Source organism: Cydia amplana, chromosome 7, assembly GCF_948474715.1.
Source record: "Cydia amplana chromosome 7, ilCydAmpl1.1, whole genome shotgun sequence".
Lineage (NCBI taxonomy): Eukaryota > Metazoa > Arthropoda > Insecta > Lepidoptera > Tortricidae > Cydia > Cydia amplana.
In genome coordinates, this window is record NC_086075.1 from 11,628,004 (window position 1) to 11,654,660 (window position 26,657).

Below are 26,657 nucleotides of genomic sequence, written 5' to 3' on the forward strand. Positions count from 1 at the left end.
TTGTACTACTTTGGTTTTACGAGTATTATGATTATTCTGACGGTCTAGCTTTCATCAAGTATAATCCCGGGGATCAAAGTAATTCCATTCCACGGTACCTAGGTAAACCAATTATCCTGTTAAATCTACGCATTTTATATTTACGCTGCTTACGTCTTGGTTCTGAAGCACTATAAGAAACAATAGGTAACTGTTTTGAATGATTCACGGTTAGTTTCACTAGACTTATATCGACCGGGATATGAACCGTGATTACCTTTTGTATTATTTTTGAGCTCCCGATATTTCGACGCAGTTACATATAGGTACATGAAATTACTTACAAAAATAACAATTATATCTTAACATAACACTAAAATAAAAAAATAAATACATTACAATAAAATCATTTATTTACGCATTTATAACAAGTAGCAATGTATAATTTATTAATTGCTCTAGCATGAAAGGATACCGAAGTCCATTAAGGGATTATCTACTCCTCACATACATATCGGTTCCATATCATGCCTGAAAGCTGCCCTAGTAGCACGGTAGCATTTTTATCGTTTATCACCATGCCTGTCACGTTCTAACAAGTATGTAAGTGCGAAAGTGACGGGCATAGTGATAATCGATAAAAATGGAACCGTAGTGAGCCCGTTGTAGGTATGTAGATACTCAGTAGATAGTATTTGCTCATGTGAGTGATATTTCATCCTCTTGTTTTATTGCAAGGCTTTACGTATATACATAGTTAGAATTATTTAAGATGTAAGAATTCTAGGCCGGAAAGATTCATTGATTGCGTGAGATGTATTATATCTCAGAGAAATCAGAATTTGGTGTTCACTGATGTGGCAGTCATAGTATAAATAATTAGATTAAATAAAAAGAAATAAATCTAACAAAATGTTTGCTTACAATTTTGCCTGGCAACACTGGGCTATAAGGGCGGAAATCGAAGTTCGTAAATTGCGGGCATCTTTCTATGTCACTCTGATTACGCCTTCAATGGAGTGAAAGAGAAAGATCCCCGCAATTTGCGAATTGCGGTTTTCGCGGTAGCCCCTCTGAACTGAACTGAATCGCTCGCCGCACACCCGTCCGGAGACTTACTAAATAGCTTATTATACACCATCAATGTATTTCATTTTAAATAAATACTACTATAATAGAAACATTTCACTATCACATTACATATATATCTTCCATTTGTTTTCCAATGACAATTTAAAGAACGAAATAGGAATATCTTTTTTAACTGACCGGTACAAAGCACCTTTAGCAAGTGATTTGAGGGTAGATATGTTAAGTATTAGCTTGAGTAAGTTAAATCAAACGGCTAGGTACCTACTTACTTATTGGCCTGTTATAAATCCATCTGCAAAGAATAGCTTAATCAATTCAATTCAATTCAATTCATATTTATTCCAGATAACAACAGATCCATATTACATTAAAATTAAAAATTAAAATTAAAACTAAAACAATAATCCAATAAAAGTAAATAAAATTACAATATAAAATTTTTGGGTATTATATGTTATTAGGCCATAGGTACCCGGCTAAATGTACCTAGAACGCTGCTGGCGTTTCCCCTTTGCACCGCTAGCGAAATACGCTGGATTAAAAATGCGCCGGACCTGGGGTCGCCGCTTTTCTCACGTAGGCGTTGACCTAACTTTCTTATAAATTAAAATAGACACATTAAATTAAAATATACAAAATATACAGTCACATTCAAACAAACACAAAATAAATAACGGCACAACCTTCAGTCAAATATTGATGAAGTGACATGAAGGCCATTCCAGTGTCTCGCTATGGGGGAGTCCAAACATTAATGGCCTTAATGTATATTGTAACTGATAACTTTCTTATAATTATGTACCTATATTTATCATCATATTTTGTGGACTTAGGAAAATGTGCATTTTAGTTCTGCGGTTGTAGAATTGTGCAGCAGCAGGTAGCAGTAGGTACCTCATGATGGCAATCATGGCGTTGCACTCATTTAAGTATATACTACTAGCGACCCGCCCCGGCTTCGCACGAGTTAACAAATTATACATAAACCTTCCTCTTGAATCACTTTATCTATTAAAAAAAAACCGCATCAAAATCCGTTGCGTAGTTTTAAAGATCTAAGCATACAGACAGACAGACAGACAGACAGCAGGAAGCGACTTTGTTTTATACTAGGTATGTAGTGATATACCATCAAGGAAATAGTTAACCAGCGATGCGCTATGTAAAAAATAAATATCGTTGTAGAATTATCCCGGAAAGAGTCCCTTTTACCCAATCAGATAGCGGCAGCTTTGAACAACGCAGCCATCCGACCGCGCCGCGGTTGCCCGAACAACCCGACTTCTTTTCATTTGACTCTGGCAGTTCATGTTAAATGGACAATAAAACCGCTTCGATTTAGCCAACCATATCGTTTCTGCGGTCAGGCATCGTAAAAAATCATTTTAGCTGGGGCCCAATTCGAATTGAGATCTCGGGTCAAATAGGTGCTCTGGAATACTAGCAGATTCACGTCACGTTCAAATTAACTCCTCCTTCTACATAGTTATAATTAAACATATATATATTTATACAGTCAGCAACCCTATTGGACTTATGTGCTTATTGTGTCTTTTTTCTTTTTCCTTGTTTGTTTTATTTTGTTACTGTGTTTTGCGACAATAAATGACTTTTTATTTATTTTATTTTTTTAGATGTTTTATTTGCCCAATACAAAAACATTATTGGTAGGAATTGTCGTACAGATGTGCAAATTGCGGAAAGTTACCAAAAACTTGGAAAGTTCTCGGAAATTTCATGAAAATTTCGCATTTAAACAAAATGATTTTTGAAGTGAAAACTTCTTTAGCGGCGCTGGGCACTTTTTGACATGGGGAAAAAATTATAAACTCGAGACAGCGTGAGGCGATCACGTGACCGTAAGGGGTGTAAGGCGATCACGTGACCGTAAGCCCCGTAAGGTGGCCACTCATAATCTAAATGTCATTTAAATCAATAAAGAAAAACTCAATGTTATTTGACATTTACGTTGCGAACTCCTTTTCAAGACTCTTTACCTATGTTCAAATAATTTGACGTTGTCATGGCAGTATGTAAATAAACATGTCAATGAAAAAGTGTGATCTTATTTGAGAATGATAATAATATAATATAATAAATAAATACAATACCTCCGCTAAACGTATGTATCGTGTTACCGGGCGTCGGTAACATAGTGAGGTGAGTTTTCACTTCTATCGGCACTCCCGGAGTGCAACCGTTGTTGCTTGTTTTTAATAGTTAGTTGCAGTTCCCATAGAAAGTTATCCCTTATCCCCTCGGCGCCTCACGTCGTGAAAATGTAAATACATATTGCTTTGCCGCCCGAGGGTGTGATGAGAAGTTTCTGAAATTTTTTCATGTGAAAATTCCGCAATTTTGGAAACTTTTCAATGTCACATCAGTGATTGTGCGTTTAATAATCACGCAGAAATTATAATATAAAATGAGTAAGATTGTTCGAATCACCAAACGCGTTTATATTATACATACTACTATGTTAATAAGATTGTTACAAAGAATCTCGATGCTATTTATGTTAACTTATATTAATTATAATATATAAGTGTACAAGTATTTAAAATGTTATTAATTAATTAATTTCAGTGTTACCATGTATGTTACTGTATAAATATTTTCTAAGACTGTTTGGTGAAGGAAATAAACAAAGGAACTCCCTTACTGACATATAAATTTACCTTATCCATCTCGTGAATTGGATGCCTTAGTTATGTACAACATAGTTCTTGATCTACTTCTGTTTATTTACCTGATATAAAATGTCGGCAATCTCTTACTTTGATGGCATTCATAAATTGATTAAAAATGTATTTCTTCAAACAAAAACGTCACTTTTGACACTGAGGGATTCGATCCATATTGTATTGAGATCAAATTTTCGACGTTTATTAAAATTAGAATCAGGCCGTACAATACTGGTACTAGTATTCTTTAAGGAAGTAATTTTGCATACCGCTGCGCTGTGCTGAACCTCTAGAATCTCTTACACTCTTATACTAGGTACTTATCGATTGGACATGGTTCCATGATGGTTTAGTCAGGGCTCGAGTTTGCCGAGTGCATGTTGTACATTTTATGTTTAAATCATGCACAGTCACTTATGACTCAGAATCCTTTAATTTCATGAATACATCGCGGTAACCGAAGACAATATTATAAATATCAGACTAAATTAAAACTTGACAATAATAACTTCGTTTAATATATGTATTAAATTACATAGCAAGCTGTCCTTGTATATAAATAAATGTGTTTACAGGCTCTCTGATTTTTATTTTTATTACCTACATACCTATAGAAAATAAATATCAAATGGCTTATGTAAAGGAAAGGTATAATTTCCTTTACATAAGCCCATAGAATAAGTAATATTATTATGCTTACTTAAATGAAGTTGTTAAAAAGCGGCCAAGTGCGTGTCGGACTCGCCCATGAAGGGTTCCGTATTTAGGGGATTTATGACGTATTAAAAAAAACTACTTACTAGATCTCGTTCAAACCAATTTTCGGTGGAAGTTTGCATGGTAATGTACATCATTATTTTTTTTTTGTTTTATCATTCTCTTATTTTAGAAGTTACAGGGGGGGGGGTCACATTTTACCACTTTGGAAGCGTCTCTCGCGCAAACTGTTCAGTTTAGAAAAAAATGACATTAGAAACCTCAATATCATTTATGAAGACCTATCCATAGATATCCCACACGTATGGGTTTGATGAAAAAAAAAATTGAGTTTCAGTTCTAAGTATGGGGAAACCCCAAAATTTATTCTTTTTTTTTCTACTTTTGTATGAAAATCTTAATGCGGTTCACAGAATACATCTACTTACCAAGTTTCAACAGTATAGTTATTATAGTTTCGGAAAAAAGTGGCTGAGACATACGGACGGACAGACAGACAGACAGACATGACGAATCCATAAGGGTTCCGTTTTTTGCCATTTGGCCACGGAACCCTAAAAATGGCCTATTCTTTAACTCAGATGAAATTGTTTTAGTTTTAATCCTGTGTCGAAAAATAGAAGTAAATTTGACTGTGACTACAAAACTGTGACTACAAAGTTTACTAAGTATGACAATAACCCTCTATACACTTATATGCATAGTTCATAATGTTAGTATCTTCTAGAGTCAGGTATTAACGTATCGATAACAGCTAGGTATGTCGAAATTTAATTTTGTCAATCCCTCGTTTGTAAGGTAATTATATAAATTATGTTTTTCAAATAGGGTAAAGGCACCAGTAGTCAGCCTTATAACGACTTTTTTAAGTTTGAACGTTCGGCATTTCTACAGGATTAGTCGGGTAACTAAACAAATGACATGGTTAGATCAATTATTTATCAGAGTTTTAAAACAAAATATTTAAATAAATAACAATCCTCTTTATAATATGTCTAATTAAGTTTAAACAAAAAGTGGCACTTTTCTCCAGTAGTCAGCCTCCAAAATCCAGTAAGCAGCCTCTGTGTACCCAGTACTCAGCCTATATAAACTATTCATAATAATTAGATCAAAATCACTAATATTTATATCAAAATCAACGATATTATAATATTTATTTTTTCTTTATAATTTTTGTTATCGTTATTGTACTTAGTTGTAGTTTTTAATTTTAGTTTATAATTTTTTGCATATATCAAAATCAACGATGTTAAACAAATATCAATTTTTTATTAATAATTTTAGTTATTGTTATTGTAGTTTTTAATTTTAGTTTAAATTTTTTTGCATACATGTATTACTTACCTACCTGTTTACTTATTTAATAAAAAAAATACTTATAGGTACATACAATTCTTATGACACGAAATTTGTTGGCCATAGGTACTTAATTAACTAACACTATTCTTGCAAACTAAGAATCGCAATATTTATTTTCTAATAATGAATCCGTCAAAAATTAACGAGGTAAATCAGGTAATATATAATTATGTTCCTAGCAGGTATTCGGTAAAAAATAATTAATTGAGTCTATGCAGATCTAATTATCATTAATAAACAAAGTCATATACCGACCAGGAAAAAGCAAAATGATAGTTAGGTATAGTTAACGTCAAAAATATGTATACACTTTTGAACTTTATTTCAATGAGATAGGGTTTAAAAATGTGGACATATTTTTGGCGGCGACGTACCAAGCAAGGTCAATGGCTGAGTACTGGATCCGCGAAACCCAGTGCTCAGCCGCATTAAAACGTTATTTCAAATGCGGCTGACTACTGGGTTTTGCTTTAAATTGACTAGGGCATGCCTAACTAAATTTGAAAATGTAAATTTAACGGTCCTAACGGTCGCATTGGCTCGAAAATAATAAAATAAATGAATAACCCAAAGGTCAGCCGTGGGGGGCTGGGCACTGGATTCTTTGGAAAAAAGTGTTATCCAGTGGCCAGCCCCCTCAATTTATAAGTGAAATATTGACATTTTCATTCAAAAATAATGCATTTTAATAGATAAACTAATAAATAAACCAATCATTAACAAAAACAATAACTTTTAACATTAAAACATAGTTTTTCTTGCCTGTTAAGAGAACTCCACGTGCAGAAAAAAATATGGCGGACATGACACTATTGCACTCGTCGACAAACAGCACCTGTATGAACGAGTATATCTCTTCCCCCCGTTCCCTCACCGCACCTGTCGTGTGACGTATTAACCAATAAGGAATCAAAGCTCCTATTTGAGTACTCGCGATTTGTTTAAACGAATATACCAGATATTTATGACCAATAAACGACTCAAAAGGCTGACCACTGGTACCTGGCTGGTCACTGGTGCCGTTACCCTACACCTGCTGTATTATAAAAAAAAAAAACAAAGAAAACAGTTTGCTGTATCAACGGCAACATATCGGGGTAGGCAGCTGCGCTCTAGAAACCCAGGTTTTATTCCTACTAGTATTCACTACAGAAACTTATTTTTTTGAATACTTGTTTCTCAACAAGCTCGCTCAAACTGTAAGGCAGAACGTACGAGTATGTAAATACTAACACATTGTAAATCGACATCGCGTCTGGGCAAAACTTATTCGCTAGGTGCACGACTGGTGCTGCTCTCATTTTGGCGGACTTTCTACGTTAAATCTTATGGACTAAAATTAGTTCAAGTGGCTGCCGCTAGTACTAATGGCGGACATTCCATAAGATTACCTGTGTTTGTGACGATCAGCGCCACTTCCCCCTCCACCGACTTCGCACCTTGCCAATAGGTAACAAAAAAAAACTTCGGTTTTTATGTCAATGAGAGCTAAATCTCAGCCCACAATGGTTAGAGGTGCGAAAACAAAAAAAAATGGAAAATGAAGTAAGTAAATATTCTTTATTGCACCAATAATTATACGTTTTACATATTTACATGTAAAACTACAAAGAAATTTTAACAGAAAAATAGAACTAGGTAACAACAGGCGGTCTTATCGCTAAAAAGCGACCTCTTCCAGACAACCTTTGGGTAGCAGGAAATGTAGAACTCAAACAAAAGTCAACAGGTAGTGCACGGAGCAAAGTATGGAGACTTTAAACACAAACACATATTACATACTACTTATATTAGTATTACAACAAAACCTAATACACAAATAAATATACATTATATATATATATATATATATATATATAATATATATATTTATACATAGGCAGAGATAAAAAGTATACTTTCAGCTGATTATTGAAAAGAGATTTAGCTAATCTTAATTCTACTGGCAAAGCATTCCACAACCGAACAGCCCGGAAGGTAAACGAGGTGTTATAAAATTTTGAAGTAGATGAAGGAGGAGCAAGAATATGAGTCTGAGAACATCGGATAGAAGAGAGATACTTAAAACGCTCTTTGAGATAAGGTGGTGTAGCGGGGTTAAAGAGAATGCCATAAAGAAGGGCGAGAGTCACGGCGAAGTTGAAGAAAAAAAAAACAACAAATTTAATTTTGAAAATGGACTACTGACGACTGGCTTTTCCTCTCAAAAGATTTTCGACCCCGCACTGAGAGATAAAAAGTTGCCTATTTTACTCTAAATATCACTATTGGATTCAAAAATTTCTCCATTAATTTTGCCGATATCAAAAGCGTCCCTGCGTCGCTTAAATGTTAACTAGCTTGTGTGACGATTACATAGTGACACTTACCTACGATACAAACAGAGTATATATAAAAGTAAGTTGAATGTTCAACTAGTACTAACAAACCAAAAGGGTCAAATGTACAGTATAGTATGAATTATCTCAGATGATTTTTTCGGGCTCGAGCACTAATCTGTTAAACAAAAGCCTTTGTTTCTTTTAAGAGCGGTCTTCAGCACGTGCCAAAGTAACCATGTCGTTTAAAAAGCAACTATCGTGATAGTATTAAGGTTCAAATTTATGTGACAGCTCATTCTGAGAACAATCAGGGTGAACCGTATAAATTGAATGGTAAATTTGCTTTTTAAACGGGTTTGGTCCCGTTACTTATGTAGGGTCTATTTAGCAGTAAACAGGTGTAAGCACTGCATAAAGGAAACAATACCTTTTGTTTAATAGACTAGGGCCCGAGCCCGAAAAAATCATCTGAGATAATTCATACTATAACTAGTCTAGTAGACGCGATAGTGGTGGTTTTATACTAACGATAGGACCTTTTGTTATAGGTCGTCCAAATTAGTAAAACACAGTACTTACTTAGTAAACTGACGCGATATAGTGTTGGTTGGTAAGTACTCACGATAGGATCTTGTTATAGGTCTTATAGGTCATATAGGTCATCCAAAATGTCCCAGATACCACCATTAGACTTAATAGGGAGGCAAAATAGTAATAAACTGACATTATGTTAGTACCTGCTATGTATTTATTGAATTCGAAATTATATAATAAGCAGTTTGGTGCCTCTGCTGTTCCAGTTCACTTAAGTCGTAGGTATAGATGGATGGCCTCGGGAATAGGCATACCTACTAATGTAGATTCAGGTAGATTTTCAATTTTATACGACGACTTAGACGGTATTCCGATTAAAGATTGTTGTAGCAATCCTGTTGGAACAGTTAGAGGACGCGATAAATTATAGTTTAAGAGAAATAAGCAGGTGACCAGGATAATAATGCATTTTACGCAGCCATGGAAATTGTGGAACACAGAGGCATGCCTAAACTGCCCAAATAAAATCTATATAGATGAGGATCACAATGAGGATATACAATTCCTTTAAAATCGTATATATGACCCAGATTTCATATTATAAATCCCAATCCCAATCTATTTTAGAGCCCGAATATATTATTCTATTGAATAATAATCAGGGCAAAGCTCAATTACAAACCCAAGTACAAAAGGTAAGTAAATAAACGCTGGGCCTGTCATAATACATCATGTCATGTAGTACCTAAAGTCAATGCTGTACAAACTGGAGTGGCGATGCGTGGAGCCTTGCACGGTGAGGAACCACGGCTTACTTAACTATACTACGAGACTATACTTAAGGCAAACATGACTTAGGTACTAACGGCAAAACTCTAGCGACCAGCAGTTAACCTAATGTCTTGTAAATAAACATACCTACGACTTTTATTAAATGCAATGTAGAATTATATTGATAGGAAAATAACTACATCACACTGTTGCGAACGCAACCTTTATATTTGTATAAAATCTCAATACCTCTATATTCCTAATGCAGTAGCTAAACGCGGTCGTCGGGCTCGGCTAGTATTCGGAAGCTTTTTCTTAAGCACCAATAAGGGCGCTCCACATACTTTGTATCGCGGCCAATTAGAGGCACCTAAATTTAAACCACCTTTTGTACTGAACAAATATTGCAAATCACTCTCTCATCAGCCTCCACACAATAACTACACCACTTCTACATTTAACCGTTTTGGCAAGAACCCTTTGTAACCAGTATCTTTGGAAAATTACATCAGTTTACTTTAACGAAGCTTTTTATTTGAGTCGTCGAGATCCTGACCTGCACGGCGGCTACACACACAGGAGCCACATTACGACGACGGACTGTGACTAATAGCATTTCCGTAGGTACGATTTGTTTCATACAGTCGGACCAAGATAACTCTGCATGACATTTGCAATGGCAACGTGTGGAATGTCATCATTAATATCATTTTTTTGTGAAAATATGACGTTTATAATGACACCACCACAATTTGTTCTATTCAAGTCTGTGCAAAAATGTAAAAAATGCTTAGACGTACTTTAACATCAATTTGATATAAGTAGTTTAAATATACTTTATTCACTTTGTCTGTAGAGTTACACGTCATATTGTCATAAAAAATTGACAACACCTAATGATGACATTCTGCATTGTTAGAGCAAAAGAGTACCTATTTAATATCTAGATGTTATGTCATAACAGGGCAGCATAGCCGCACTTCGTCATTGAAAATGTCATGCAGAGATAACTTTGTACGACTCTAAACCTGCATACCGTTTGACCGTTCTCTCGATTTCTTTTTTGCAAAACATTTTTTGAGTTCAGTTAACCTATGAAATTCACTCAGATAGTTATGCTTAATGTTACTGCTATTCTTGAAGTTTTGACGCGGCTATTCTTAAAGTTACTTAGGTATAGCTCTTACAAAATTATCTATTTCGTTCGCTCTCCGAGGATTTACGCATCATTAGCTCTCCAACCAAATCATTATTAGTAAGAAACAAATCTATTTGTAACTCTGCTCCGCCTCTTTATCTTTAATTTGAATGACTGTCTTAGTTTATAGAAATAAATATATCTTAGAATTATTATGTAAAAAATTATCCTATGCTTAAAAAACTTAGGTACATAAAACATTATGGCGTTTATCATTTTCTACGTGAAATGAAAACACGAGAAAACGTAGTTACCTTAGTAGGTACGTATTTTTCGGGAACTAATTTAAAATATATATTTAATATTAAGTATAAAAAAGTATCAATATTGCCCGTTTTAAAACGTAGGATGGATATGCATTAAAACCCGATAGTTATGCACCTTTGTGACGGACGACAATGCATAATACATGTGACGCTTCAAAGAGATTCCTTGCTTCAGCGAAGCTCTGTAATTAGTATTCCGAATGCATCAAACAACGGGAAATGCAAGATAAACTGTGCCCATTTTGCATTTCGTCATAAAGATATTTTATTAAATACAGTGTTGCCAATATACACCGTGTTTTTATTGAATTCCGTTAACTTCAGGGTATGGTTAAGTACGTTTAAGAGAACTAAACGGCATAGTTAATTTAAAAAAAAGGGTTTTTTTTTTCTTTTTTTACAAAAAAAAATTAAGTTTAAAATCTAATTACATGTAGCATATAGAGTTGTTGTAACACGGGCTTTACATTTAACTCAACCAAACAATTGAAATCGGTGACATATCAATGTCAATTCGAACATCGATCGACCGAGATTGTGCTTAAGTTTAGTAGCAAATGTATGAAGTATGAATAACTTTTTCCTCTTCATATTCGAGATGCTCAGCACATGACATCATTAATTAGTTCTAAATAACAACACAATCCTTATATAGCTTTACCTTCTGCGTAACTTTGATTAGTATAAGACTGTTGCATGAAATGAAAGAGACAACTATAAAGCTCAATGCTACTTTCAACCATCTGGAACGAGCATTAGAATAGGCCAAATCTAGAGTGAGATACCAAAAAATTAGTCATAAGGCAATGACTAAAAAGAAAGATATATTCAAATTTGGCTATGTTTGCAAATTATGTGATAAGTTGAGGTTAAAAGGCAACACTGATTAAAGGTTCAATATTGTATGCAGAGCTCGGCTCTGACACTACGTGATGATAACGTTATAAACTTATAAATATAAGATAATATCTTCCTTCCCACGTTTCTCAAAGCTTAATAAGAAAATAATATATGTAATTATGGAGTAATTTTCGACGTGGTGTTGGTTGATAAAATGGTTATTTAGGTACGTAGTGGTTATTGACTTCACTTACTTATAAAACAATATTTAACAAGGATACATTGTGTTGATGCAGATCTGATGATAAACTGAAAGTTCTTTAGGGATTTGGGGCGTCGTTTGCGCGAGAGGGGCTGCGATCCTCGCTCTGGGTCGTATCTGGTTCAGCAGGTTCCATTGCAGTTCAGCGGGGGAACGCAGCAGGAATAATGGGGACCTTTGAGCCAGGTACGATTCAGGGTGGTTTATTTTAGATTTTTGTGCTGTATTTATTTGTAGTTTTAGTATATAAGTTAGTTTATAGGTATTTATTGTAAATTATCTGTAATGTGACTTAATTGAGATGTATTTTGGTATGAATTGAAATTAATTAAATTATATTCACTGAAAGTAGCTATATAAACTTTGTAGAAGATCAACAACAATCTCATCGGGTTTGGGGACATTAACGTACGAATTTCCTGGAGGCGAACAAAAAATTTTTATTTGAAAAATTATAAATTTGGATCAATGGGAGGGCCATCCAACTTTAAATTTGAACGAGTGCAAACAAGATTCATATTATCATGAGATTAATATACGTAAATGTCAATTTCTAAATAAGATGATTAAGTAGGTATAGCTAATTTTAAAATGTTCATCATTTTTAAGCAGACACTTACCTATGCGCATGCTCCCGTTGATGGATGGTATGGAGCAAATATGTCGAGCAATTTATGACTTAATATACGTGAGTTACTCATTTTATTAATATATTATAACAAAATAAAATACGCGAGTTATCCTTTTAATATACTATATTATAACAGACACATTTTAACAACCATTCTGCCTACAAACGTCTTAATACATTATTAAGCTAATACCATATATCTAAGTACTTACATATTGAGTACCTATGTTTTAAATGTAGTTATAATTGTGTAGTCAGAGTAATTTGTCGCCTATCAGGTAATTAATCCGTTTGTGGCCGTAGGGCTAAGTTCCCGCATCAATTATAAGTTTCTGTTTGACAAGTTTGATTTCATCAATTTCACATTCAACTGTATAACTGTATATTTTCAATTTACACCGGATGAACACGTGATGAGTTAATCACACGCGAATGAATAGTTTTAGTCAAAATACGAGGTACTTTATTAAACGAATATTTTTTTCCAATTTTAAACCTATACAGTGTACATGAGAAGTATATAAAACAAGCAGAAAAATGGGTAATTATTTTTATTTAACTGTCAAAAAATAAAGTAATAAATATTTTTCGAATCTATACATGGTAAATATGTGTGGTTATACGTTTGTATTTCTGTTTATTCTCCCGCAGAACATACTTACATCAGACTTTAAGAATTATCACGTCTCCGAAGATACGAGTATGTCTTAGTTGAAGGAGTAACTGCCTATAGTATAAGCAAAGAGAATTTGAAACACTCTATTCTCTGTACTAAAAGTATTATAATATATTACTCAAACAGGTTTTTGAATATTATTTTTTCTAGTTAAATTATATACTTAGGTACATTTCAAAGCAAACCTTTGCACCATTTAATTTAGCTTTTATACTGATGCAGAATATATTCTTTAAATTGGTATATCCTACCTATTTCGTTTTATTCAAACTTGGCGCATGGAAACGAATGAAAATTTTCCGCTGTCTAGAATTGTAGAGAAAACCAATGCCTCGCCATAAATAACTTTTAACGAGGGAGGCGAATGCTGAAAAGTTTGTGAGTCGATGCATCGATGCAGGTACGGATACTTTCTGTTATACATTCCTCCTTTAGCAGTACCCGTTCAGATTTTAAAACCGTCATACCAACATGATAGAATACGTAGGGTATCCCTCTAACGCGAATGCATTAGTGCAAGCGAGACGTTCCAAGATTGATATCAGGTTTTTAGAATCAGAATATGGTATTTTACCTACGGCTTCATAGTTCGAGTACCTACATATATTGAATCACTTAAGGCCAGGTTCTTCGAAATGTAATTTAGAAATATATAGTTATTGATCTCTGTTCGGCTAATCGTATTAGACCGTTGAGTTAAGTATAAAACATTGTGTAAAAACGATTTTAAAAAAGGAACTTGAATAATTATCAAAACTTGGTGAATCAATTTCCAATTAGTTTTTCGAAAGCAAAAAGCCTAATAAAATAATCAATGATAAACTATCCTGTGTTCTTCAAAATTAAATTTTACAGTTCGACTTACTAAACATTAACTTATTGTGTATTAAAATAAATCACGTTACAATTAATATTTAATGCTACCAAATAAATAATATATTATAATTTACAGCAGTATAGTAGGTACACTCTGTATCAATAACCTAGCCTTAATTGAAATTCTGTGTAAAAGAACAAATCAAATAACGAGAAAGCATGTTACAAACGTTCGCTAAATGTTTTACGAAAATGTAAACGGCAAAGAGTAGGTAAATAAGCGGACTGGGTTGCCGCAGGGCGTCGGGCCCGATCCTAAAATGGAAACGCGCCCGTATCTGATCTACATTTAATTACTAACAAGGAGGTGTAATTTGACTACATACAATTTTAAACGCATCAAGTTTCTACTCAGCTCAGTATAGCTGGCGCCGGGTAGCACAATGGTTCTCCTAACGTCTCTCTGGCGGGCAATAACCCATACTAAAGCCTTAGAGGAATCCAGTGGCGAAATGGAAACTACATTTTTTGAGAGCGTTTATCGCATCACTTATATAGCAGGTACCTACAATATTGCAGTTTCCAGCACAAATATGAGTAGGTAGCTAGGCGGGTGAGGCCGGAGTGTTCAATATGGTCTGCACATGCTGTTTTACTCAAAGCAATTTAGTTTTACTTCTGCTGCTGAATGTACGAATTAGGACACGCACACACAACTTGTTCAAGACTTCATCAGGTTATAATAAGGCTTACTAACGGCATAACGGTTTTCTCGATGGTACAATGAAAAATTCCCTTGGCTTTATTGAAAAGAAATTCCATTATGAATTTCTAGTATCGCGTATTATAATAAAGGACTTTTTCCTATCTGTCGCATCGCTAGGAGGAAAATCTGTTTGTTCTTGAACAAGCTCAGCAAAGAACGAATTGTTGAGCCCGAGTCAATTATGTCGGCATCCTTTTACAAACGGTTTCAGTGGAATCCAATTACTAAGTATTAGTTTCGTTGAAATAAAAGGCTCGCGCTCTACCTACTTACTGGTTTAATTGCAAATAAACTTAGCAGCAAAAGTGTAGAAGGAGTAACATATTTCATTAACAAATTATATAAGTAGGTACCTAAAATATTTAATAAAAGTTCAGATTTTTGAAATAATAATGTAAATGCTTATTAAATGACAACATGGTAATTAACTGAGATACATATTATGCCTTACTTTAAAGATGCAAATAATGGCTATATTTTTATTAAAAGGTTACAGAGAGAAAATTTTATAGCGAATATTCCATTGGAAAGACCATTCTGGGAATTCGTATAAAATTATAAATACAAAATGTAGAATAGAATGACCCCATATCATCTGGATGTAATTAAAATGTAAAACAGTAATTTTTAAAAGCTTAACAGTTATTGCATCAAAAACATTTATAAAGAAATGTTTTAAGTGTAGTAAGATATCTTAACATAATTGTAATTAAAATATAAAACAGTAATTTTTAAAAGCTTAACAGTTATTGCATCAAAAACATTGTTAAAGAAATATTTTAAGTGTAGTACATGCTACTTTTGTAGACACTAAGTTCAGTTCAATTTCTTACCCTTAACTATTACCCTACGCAACTTCCTGCATTGTATTAGATTTGTATGTATAATCTAACTAATCTAATAATAATACCTTTAAACGAGCAATTCTTGCATATTTATTTATTTATTTATATATATATTTCAATGATCTCGGAAACGGCTCTAACGATTTCGATGAAATGTGGTATATAGGAGTTTTCGGGGGCGAAAAATCGATCTAGCTAGGTCTTATCTCTGGATAAACGCTCATTTTTGAGTTTTTATATGTTTTCCGAGCGAAGCTCGGTCTCCCAGATATTAAATAATAAAGTGCCTACTTCATCAGGGTTGTCAAACTCCGACCATGGCTTCTTCTACAAGCTCTACAGCAACACCGTGAAGTTAATGATAGCAACGTTCATGGTAGGCGAGTGGTGGTACATGCTCACCTTCATATCCTCGCTGGACATCGTCATCGAGCAGTTGAACGTCATCCTCATACAAGTGATGGCTATGTTTCGGTATAGGTACATGGTAAGTGTAAATAAATGCAGATCTTACTTTAGTTATTCTAGTACTTTTATAGTATTTTATGCAACCGTTGTTTAAGAGAGGTCAAAAAGGCGAGTGGCGTGAGTAACAATTTGAGGCGAAGCCGAAAATTGTTAATAGAGACGCTACGAGTATTTTTTGACTCAGTTAAACAACGTTGCATACAATACTTTTTCTACGACCAAGCACTTACTTTGAAATAAAATTGTAAATTTAACTAATATTTTTAATTCAAGAAGTAGCAGAAATTGAGAGTACTGGCGGGAAAAGAATGAATGAATGAATGAAATTAAAAAAAAACATGCCTATGGTTCACTTATTTGTCAGAGATGACATTTAAAATAAGGTTGGCAACACTGTATTTCATTCAATATTTTTTAAGTGGTCATTACACGAAGTATCGTAAAAACGCCAAAAAGATACTGCGTGTAGGGTTTGCAATCCGGATCCGAAATGTATGCAATTATCCGGATCTGGATCCGGATCCGCGGATCTTCCCATACATTTCGGATCCGTCGTGCAAACCCTAACTGCGTGTATACACAAATTCTTTTTTGGGGAACAGACTAAAGACTTGTCTTGATAACTATAAGCTAGGGTTTTAAAGGTGTGTGCACGACCCTTTAAATGACAAATAAAAGTACGGGAGTAGAAAAAGATATTTAATAAAGATAGCTTGTTAAAAGCTGGCGCGAGATTTGTATTGAACTGGTAACATTATCATACTCGTAGACTTTCGATGCCTTTCGAGACTTTAGAGATGAATAAATATTCTGGTATAGGTTACCTACCATCAAATTGAAATGATTTATAATTAGCTTCTAATAATGCTGTTAAGTTGCGTTTGAGTAGAATTATTAATTGCACAATAAAATTACTTAAGTCCCTCAAATTACTTCATTCCCTGATTATTTTAAAATAAATGTAAGTATTACAGACACAATCAGTTAGTCGGTTGCTATTTTCAAAATATTTATTCATTCAGCGAATGCACGAGCCCGTCTACAGGAAATTGGCGACGTCCATGCAGACCTCAAACTTGGACACGTCGACTCCCGCGAGGAAGGCGCTGGTGGAGTACTGGATGGAGAGGAGCGAGACATACTTGAAGCTTATGCTGGGACTGGGCAGCCTGACACTAGCCGCATGGTACGAGGAACACAAAAATAAGTCAATAAATATACAGTGTGGAAAGATAAGTCGGGCCCTGGAGGGAAACTACCTTAAATCCTTAACCTGGCTCATTTTACTTAATGGAGACATTCCTTTATTTTTAAAAAGAAACAAAACTGCATTCAAAGTATTTTTCTTTTTTTCTTCAATTTGGCTTGTCTAAAAAAATCTTGAGTACTAAATATTACATTTTATGGACATTTTGTACGACAGACGAGTTTAAGACCTAATGTTTCTTGGAACAATGTTATGAATGACCGGTCTGAAAACCAGCGCCGGGCACCTAGGCCCGGCACACGCTGAGACTGGAACCCTTTGCCTAATACAAAGATCTTCTCACTTTTGTTTTGTATATGATAACAACTGTTTTATTTTATTATGTAAGTAATTCTAACTCTATTTTATTTTCATGTATGTGGCAATAAACAATTCTTATTCTTATTCATTAACATTAACTGTATCGACTAGTAGAATAAAATTGCGAGTTTTTATTTTTTGGAATTTTTAGTCGGTTCGAGTCCCGGGCGAGGCAAGCGAGTTTTAGAAAATCTTTGAATGCAGTTTTGTTTCTTTTTAAAAATAAAGGAATGTCTCCTTCGGTATGAAAATATATCTCTTTTCTGTCCGTATACTGTCCACGCAGTTACAGTGTAATTTATTAATTTTATTTCAATAGCATAACAGGAATGCGTGTAGTATGTTGTGTTAACCTACCTACTTTCTAGTACTAAGAAGGAAAAAGGAGAATGTGAAAAGTACTGATTCTAGTCAAATAAAGCTTAACACAGATTTTACTTAAATCGACACTTAAGGGAAAATACAAGAAAATCTGCTCCACGGCTACCTATTTATTTCTTAGACGTATTTGGAAAGAAGTGGCCAGCGGTTATTTAACTCCAGTCACCAATTGTTTTGAATTGAATAATTTTCTATTTGCATTGGAGTGTCGCCAAAGTAACGAAGGCCTTCCTCAATGAACAATGATTAAAATATTGTCACTTGCGTAGGTAGGTACTTTAAAGTGGGTAATTTGAAATTCCGATTTGTCATTGACCTATGTTTTGCCAATTATTTAGCTTAAGTATAGTTGCGAAGAATCAACATTTAAAAATAACGCAGTATTGTGTTTACCCTCCATGCCAGGTATGTTTACCCTTTGGTGGACGATATAGAATACAATCTACCCGTGGGCCTGCGGCTCGGCGTGGACTTCAGCAGACCCTCGCGGTATCCCATCGCTTACATCGTTCACATCGTCGCTTTCCACTATACCGCCTTCTTCATAATGGTAAACGACGTCATCATGCAGGCGCACCTCATACACCTCATCTGCCAGTATACGATTCTGGCTGACTGCTTCGAGAATATTCTAGTCGATTGCGAGAAGGACTTTAAAGGTAAAGAGCTGAGTTATTTGCAAAGGGTAAATGAGTAAACATGACGGGTTTGTACTTTAGATACGATTCTGGAAGATGTTTTAAGTGTCCGTGAATTACCATTGCTAATTGAGATTGGTCATCAACATGCTCTCGGATCGTGTAATTTCATTTGAAAACCAAATATTTGTAAAAACAGTGTCTTAATAAGGAAGGGTGCCTATATAAAGAATCAGCAACATGAGCTTATCAATTAACAGTGTATGACTGTAATGTGAGTGAGTAACAGGTTGATGATCACGATCACGGCCCTTTTTGATACGCCAAATAGGAAGCCGTCACATGACTATTTTAATAATGGATAAAAATGTTTAGTTAATAAATATTTAAGTTTATTGTGCATGCTAAATATCTTTTTTAGGTTTAAGCAGCGACCAACTTGTTCGTGACAGCCGCTTCAGAGAAGTTTATATTTCCCGGCTGGGCCTCCTGGTTGAACAACACAAAAAGATTTTGATGTAACTATTATACCTACTACTTAATTATTATATCCCGTTTAAACCTTCAAATACTTCTACGTGACGCGCCTACGGTTAGTTAATCGATATACGTTTTATGCTTTTCTTACGTTTGGAATTTAATGTTATACATACATCTTCAACTTCAACTTCAACTTCAACATTTATTCAGCAAATAGGCCACAAGGGCACTTTTACACGTCAACATTGAATTTACATACAAGCAAAATAATAATAATTATACATCAACAATTATTAAATACAACTACAACTACCAAATCAAACTAACGTAATACAATTACTTAGAGATGTATAAGGTCTCTTAATGTCGAATTACATAAAAAAACTATAATAATAATATTAAAATAAAAACAAAACAGATACATGGAAAAAAAATCTAAACTTATTTAGAGGTGTAAATGTCTCTAAGTGTCAGAACTAAAAAATAACATAGTTTATCAAATTATCCTTAGAGATGTATAGGGTCTCCAAGAGTCACAATCCTGTATGATTAACACATTACGAGAAAAAAAAACATACGAGAACCGAATGAGGCGTCTCACTGCAATTAAATTAAAAAATAAAGTTACTAAATATATTCGTGTTAGCTTAAACAGACCCGTCTCCACAAACAGCACCCGTTCACGAGTACGACGCGTATCTCAGCCATCGCCTCCCTCAACCTTCATTCGGGAAAGTGGCGACCCGATCAACGACGCCACCGTAAGCAAAGACTTTTAAGCGAGCATGACATGTTCAAGCTACCGGCCTATATTAATATTAAAATAGTGATAACACTTAGCTGTGAGACACAGCATTTTGTGCTCGTATGTTACATAAAAGACGGTATAGCTTCACATAATTACTAGCCTAAATTGACTTAGAGATGTAAAGGTCTCTAAGTGTCCGAATCATTAAAAATATAAGTATGTACAATAAAATAAAAATAATAAAATGAATAAATACTTAGGGATGTAAAGGTCTCCAAGTGTCAGAATCATTAAAAATAAAATAAATAATTACTTAGAGATGTATATGGTCTCCAAGTGTCCAAAACTAAAATTAAATTAAACAATATAATCAAGCGAGAACATGATTGTCTCATGTGTCAATTCTACTGGACACTAGCATATTTAATTTACAATGAAAAAACAATATTTATTGAACTCTTATCATACTATCGAAATCAAGCTACATGATAAACAGTAGATCCACAAGCGGCACAAGTGCCACCAAAAGACAGGTCTTCATAAGAAAATCACAAAGGAAAATTTTCCTACACTTTAAATTAGATAACAGAGCTAATTATTAATCTTAGTAACTCAAAAGTCAAATCCGCCCAATTAAATTATGCTAATTTCCTAGATAAAACGTGGAAAAACTTTATACTTACCTAATTGCAAGATTTTCAAACTTGATGAGTTGAAAGTGTTTTTCACAATTATGGACACTTAGATAATTTAGAGTTTCACGTCCAATATAATAGGGATGATGTCACATGTTGACTTTTATAACAAAATCTAGTAAAATAGATAGCAAACGAGCAATTTATCACAATAATGTGGATATTAAAATAAAATATTGAAAAATTACAAAATTACAGGACCTGAAAGTTTCAAAATTTAAGTTTTTTTTAACTTCCAAAAACGATAAAAGTAAGGGTACCATTCGATTCCTTACATTTCATCCAAAAAAATATTGTATAGCAACTATATACATAAACGCAATATTTCACCGACAAAAACGCAATTTCCTTGTTATGTCCATACTAAAAGATGGGCGATGACGTCACGGCCTCTGGCCGTTTTGTATAGGGCGTTTCGAGAGTGAAGTGCGACTGTCGGACTTTGACTACAATTTCTGACTTTTGTGTTACTTTAATGCAATGGGTCCCATATAGACATTTGATCCTAAAAACAAACCCGATCGATTGATACCATAAAAAAAATTAGTCATGTAGCCTATTATATATAAGTATGTAGTCATTTTAACGTAGAGCCTCTTGCCTACTAGTTTACTGAATAACTTAAAACTTTGTAGGGATATTAAAAGTATATTACATCTGTTAGTAACTTGAGTTGGTATAAATCTCTTTTTCAATTGTAAGTTTAGGAGGAAAGTTAGTAATATTTAGGTACCCAAAACGGAAAGTAACCAAATTAATTTTAGATTAAAAGCATACCTATTGTGGTTTCACACAATCATGACAATTTTACAAATTGGGTCAGCCGTCTTAGAGACATCGCGGAGATATTTAATTAGTTAAACTCATTACTAATCTACTAAATAAAATTAAACTAACTTAAGTAACTTTCAATCAAATTCTGGTTCCACATTTTTAGGGTTCCGTACCCAAAGGGTAAAAATGGGACCCTATTACTAAGACTCCGCTGTCCGTCCGTCCGTCCGTCCATCCGTCCGTCCGTCCGTCTGTCACCAGGCTGTATCTCACGAACCGTGATAGCTAGACAGTTGAAATTTTCACAAATGATGTATTTCTGTTGCCGCTATAACAACAAATACAAAAACAGAATAAAATAAAGGTGGGGCAATCCCATACAACAAACGTGATTTTTGACCGAAGTTAAGCAACCTCGGGCGGGGTCAGTACTTGGATGGGTGACCGTTTTTTTGCTTGTTTTGCTCTATTTTTTGTTGATGGTGCGGAACCCTCCGTGCGCGAGTCCGACTCGCACTTGGCCGGTTTTTTAAAGTAATCCCCGCGTGGATAAAACCTACATACCTGATAAACTTAATAAGCCAACAAATATAATTGTCTAATACAATGGCTTCGTTTTACGTAGCATCTTCAGCGCTTATATTTTACGGTTCAAAACGCTCCATAGTAATTTAATATTCACTTATAACTTCAGGCACACTATGGAGCTCCGTAAGACCATAAGCCTGCCAATGTTGGGACAAGTGACGGCAAGCGGCTTGCAAATTTGTTTCGCGGGTTATCAAGTCGCGATGGTAAGAATTTATTAAGCTGTTCGTAAGTAATAGGGTATTTGACTGTATTTAATAGTAGATACATTACATACAGGGAGGTGAATTCGTGAATGCTCCAGATCGCAGGTGTTTGTGGCCCGAAGCGAAGGTGAGGGCCATAAATATGCGATCTGGGGCTTTACGAATTACCGCCCGTGGTTTGTCTAAAGTTTTACGTCTTGCCTTGGCCAGGAAATGAGATTTTCTCCTCGCGTAGCGGGGAGACAATCCCACTTACGGGCCTAGGGTGACGTAAAATAAATTATTTTACACCATGCATGAAATAAAGCACCAGCCGGCCTAGCCCAGCTGTCAATCGCTATCGCTTCGACAACGAAACGCTTTGTGTCTCTCTATCACTCTTCCATATTAGTGCGACAGTGACAGTTGCATTTCGATCGCTACGGAGCGTAAGCGATTGGCACGTTGGCTACGCGGCCAGAAGATTAATAGAGAAAAGTACCTAGACATCAGTTATTTTTAGACACAATTTCTATTTTAAAACCCGTATAAAACTATAAGAGTAGGTTATTTGATCGTGACGTCACATGCTAGTGTTTCATATAAATTCCATAGTATCAAAGTCGTTTTGACAGTTCGAAAAAGAAACTGATTTGACTAGTAGTCAAATACTACTAAATGCCTGCGTAATTAAATAGTATTACACGTTACACCAGAGCTGAATCATGCTATGAACTTGTTTCCCTGAAGCATATATGAATATTATAACATCGTCGCAGTTTCTGTTATGCAACTTTGACACGAATTTTCATATTTTCCGGTTAACGCTTGAAGGATGCGACACGGGCAACCGTATGGACCTGACACAAAACAAAATAGTTATCTAGTCATTTTTAAGCAGCTGGTGTAAAATTATTTTGACTTTTCCTGACCTCTGAAATTGGATACCCATAACAATCCGGTCTTCGAATCCGGTTTCCCCAATTTTCATTACTCTTAAAAGCTCTTACTTATTTGATGTCCGTATTATTTTCCAAATTTTCCTGATATCATCACAGCTGAGCTGACTCAATAGTTACGAGAACGGTGAGTCTCATATAACTAATAACAATTTATATGTAGGACAGCGACTTAAAACAACTAATGTTAAAGTTCTAACTGTGCTTATATATGTCGGCGGCCGATCGTAGGATCAGGCAGATCGTAATGTTCCTTTGTAATGTTTTGACGATAGTGACATTACGCGGGGCTCCTATTTCTGGGCAGTTTGCCCTTCGGGCATCTAAAGCAACCTAACGAACCTATCCTACCTATATTATATTGATTTAATGTCACTATCGTCAAAACATTACAAAGGAACATTACGATCTGCCTGATCTTACGATCGGCCGCCGACATATACATGTGTATTACATATTATGTTATTAGAAACTTAGATAGATATTATTTTCAGACGTTGACTGTGAGTTTCACCAAGTTCTTCATGAGCTTGCTGTTCCTCGGTTACAACTTGTTCGAGCTGTTCGTAATTTGCCGATGGTGCGATGAGATTAAAATTCAGGTCAGACACCCTGTTAACTAAGTCGTAATATTAATAATAATTGCAATAAGAGTACGTTTATATGTACCTAAATCATTATTACTCTACGATATTATTACGAATTTTTAAAGTATATGCTTGAATATTTGATACTTTATTTTATACCAACGTAAAAACGACTAAACAGATTTATGATACATTTGGCACACAAAAGCAGAAATCTCGATAAAAATATGTCACAGGGCAAGCCTGAATAACGCAACCAAGTTTAGGCATAAATTCCGATATTTAGATTGTTTATGGGATTTTCCTTATTAAATCAAAGGTATCAAATGAATTCCCTATTTGTGCTAGTGGAAGACGATTTTAAATGTACGACATAATAATGAAATACTATTGCAGCTGACATTAAATAATGTTGAAATCTTATTTATTTTATTTTATGTCAGAGCGAGAACATCAGCAACGCGCTGTACTGCTCAGGCTGGGAGTGCGGGGTGGCCACCATGGCAGGAGTGCGCGCGCGCCTCATGCTGGTCGTCACGCGGGCCTCCAAGCCGCTCGTGCTCACTGCGGGCGACATCACAGACCTATCGCTCAACTCCTACTCTAACGTATGTGCCGTCTGTGTTTTATATGTCAGGACCAGGGATGTAACGCATGTGGTTTTATCGAAACCGAAAGCGGAACCAGATGTTTTAAATTTAATTTATCGGAACCAGAAACGGAATCGGAACCGAAAACGGAACCGGAACCAGAACCGGAGCCTGAGTCAGTACTATCAGTAGGTATACATTACACAACACAACACATACAAATAGAGACAAACCAAAGAAAGTCTGCAGCGCTAGATTAAAAGTAGTTTTTAAAAATCAGTATGCGACAACACCACAGAAAATGGATTAAATAGTCTTGATACTTGTGAAATTTCTACCATATTTACCGTCTATGAAAAAATTAAGCTGTATGCACAGCTTAATTTTTATGGTAAAATAAATATCATTCCAACAATAGATGTCACTATTAATATGTAGACATATACTAATATTGATAAATAATATTGGGAGAATGTGACATTTGGCTTCATCAAAATTAATAAGCTTTTGTAATATCCGCGACGGCGGTAAATAGGTACAGAGGGCCTACCGCGAACACCGAAGTTCTCAATATGCGAGCATCTTTCTCTTTTACTCCCATTAAGGCGTAATTAGATTGACAGAAAAATTGCCCGCAATTTGCGAACTAAAGTTTTCGGAAAAACGAAATAAACCATTAAAACAATAAACATATATTAAAAATTAATTTTAGCTTTAACTAGTAGGTACCCATGCCGTGAGCATAAGCATGGAGGTTGTGGGTTCGAGCTCAAAACCCGGCTAGTACCAATGAGTTTCTCGAAATGTTAGAGGAAGTTCATAAGTATGCCTATACCTATTAGGTGTGTTCAATTTGCTGTGAAACCTTTGTCTAAACCAAAATTATATTATCTAAGTAGGTACATATGGTGAAGTATTAAGATGTTTCATTCCACTTACCCGTCATCAACTCCAAATTTTGTAAACATTGTCGTTTTTCAGCTTGAATCGCCTCGTGCTGACTTTTTACAAGTGTAAAATTATTCGTCATGCGGAAAAGTAACTCCCGCACGCCGGTTTTGTAAGGTTTCACCATGTTTATTCCGTTCATCACAAAACACAATGAATATTTAAATGATTTTGACAAACACAAACCATAGTGCATGACGTTTACTGACTGCTTAAAAAACATTGCCATATGTAGTTTTTTAATTCGATGTCAAATTATTGCGCTGCAGACTTTCTTTGGTTTGTCTCTAGGTACTTTAAATTCAAAAACACCGATAAACCAGAACATCTAATTACTGCAGCACGTGGCAAGCGGGGCTATGAGCGAATGACTGGTATAAACCTGTTTGTTTTTGATGTACACCGCTCATGTCCCGCTGCCGCGCTAAGCATTGACATCCGATATAACTTCCGTTTCAAAAGTAACGGAACCGGAACAGAAACGGAAATTCCGACTTAACGGAAACGGAGCTCCGTAACATCCCTGGCACGACCAGAGCATAAACTCGCTGTCCGCTCGGTCTGGAATGGATGGCCAGTAACACCTACTATATCGTTTGTGCCGCGTCAATTGGCATGCGCTATCTTTGTACGTCAGTCGGGTTAGTCCCGTACTGCTCAGGATCGTGGTCTAGATGGAAATATAATACTAGGCTCTACCAATTGCATGTAACCATTGCTTTGGGGTCGGACCGAGGGCTGCGCGCTGACTTAAAATCAGGAACAGCAATTTTTGAGGCACCGCAAATTTTTATACGTACTAGTATTCTTTAAAACTTCTGTATATTATGTACCTATAATATCACCAAACTAGCCAGAATTTAATGTTGATAACGTTTCGCAATTTGAATATACATACATATTTGAATACATTAAGCACTAGAATGATCAATACCTACTATTTTGTTATTGTTTAATTTAAGTATCTCCTATAAGCCGGTATTCGCTTTGTAGGTACGATGCAAACATAATCATGTAATATTGGAAAAATCTTAAAACAACTGTATTTTTTACATTTTCAGTTGGTGAAGACTTCATACAGTGCTCTTACAGTTTTACTTCGCCTGCGTCACGAGTAAACACCAGATATACAACACTTCAAGCGTTGCTAAAGCATGACTGCGTGTAGCACATTCCCCTGTTCTAGATCATTCACAATTTACTTTTCAGTCGCAAAAGACACCTGTCATCAATTAATTCCACTCATTATATTATCTCAAAAAAATTACACGATGAACACAAAACACGTA

At 35.1% G+C, this 26,657-nt stretch overlaps 1 protein-coding gene across 1 annotated transcript; it reads left to right on the top strand.

The window, feature by feature from the left end:
* The first annotated feature begins 14,349 nt into the window (after positions 1-14,349).
* Positions 14,350-26,550, top strand: LOC134649471 (odorant receptor 13a-like). Its single transcript, XM_063504227.1, has 9 exons — positions 14,350-14,710; positions 16,060-16,247; positions 17,251-17,414; positions 18,582-18,835; positions 19,236-19,332; positions 22,206-22,305; positions 23,738-23,845; positions 24,274-24,438; positions 26,430-26,550. Exons 1-9 carry the CDS (start codon positions 14,593-14,595, stop codon positions 26,484-26,486), a joined length of 1,251 nt encoding a protein of 416 aa, XP_063360297.1. The 5' UTR covers positions 14,350-14,592; the 3' UTR covers positions 26,487-26,550.
* The last annotated feature ends 107 nt before the right edge of the window (positions 26,551-26,657 follow it).

Coding starts and splice junctions, on each gene's coding strand:
- LOC134649471 (XM_063504227.1), top strand. CDS start 14,593: ATGGTTCTCCTAACGTCTCTCTGGCGGGCAATAACCCATACTAAAGCC. Junction 19,333..22,205: donor CAACACAAAAAGATTTTGAT/GTAACTATTATA, acceptor TTATAACTTCAG/GCACACTATGGAGCTCCGTA. Junction 24,439..26,429: donor CGCTCAACTCCTACTCTAAC/GTATGTGCCGTC, acceptor TTACATTTTCAG/TTGGTGAAGACTTCATACAG.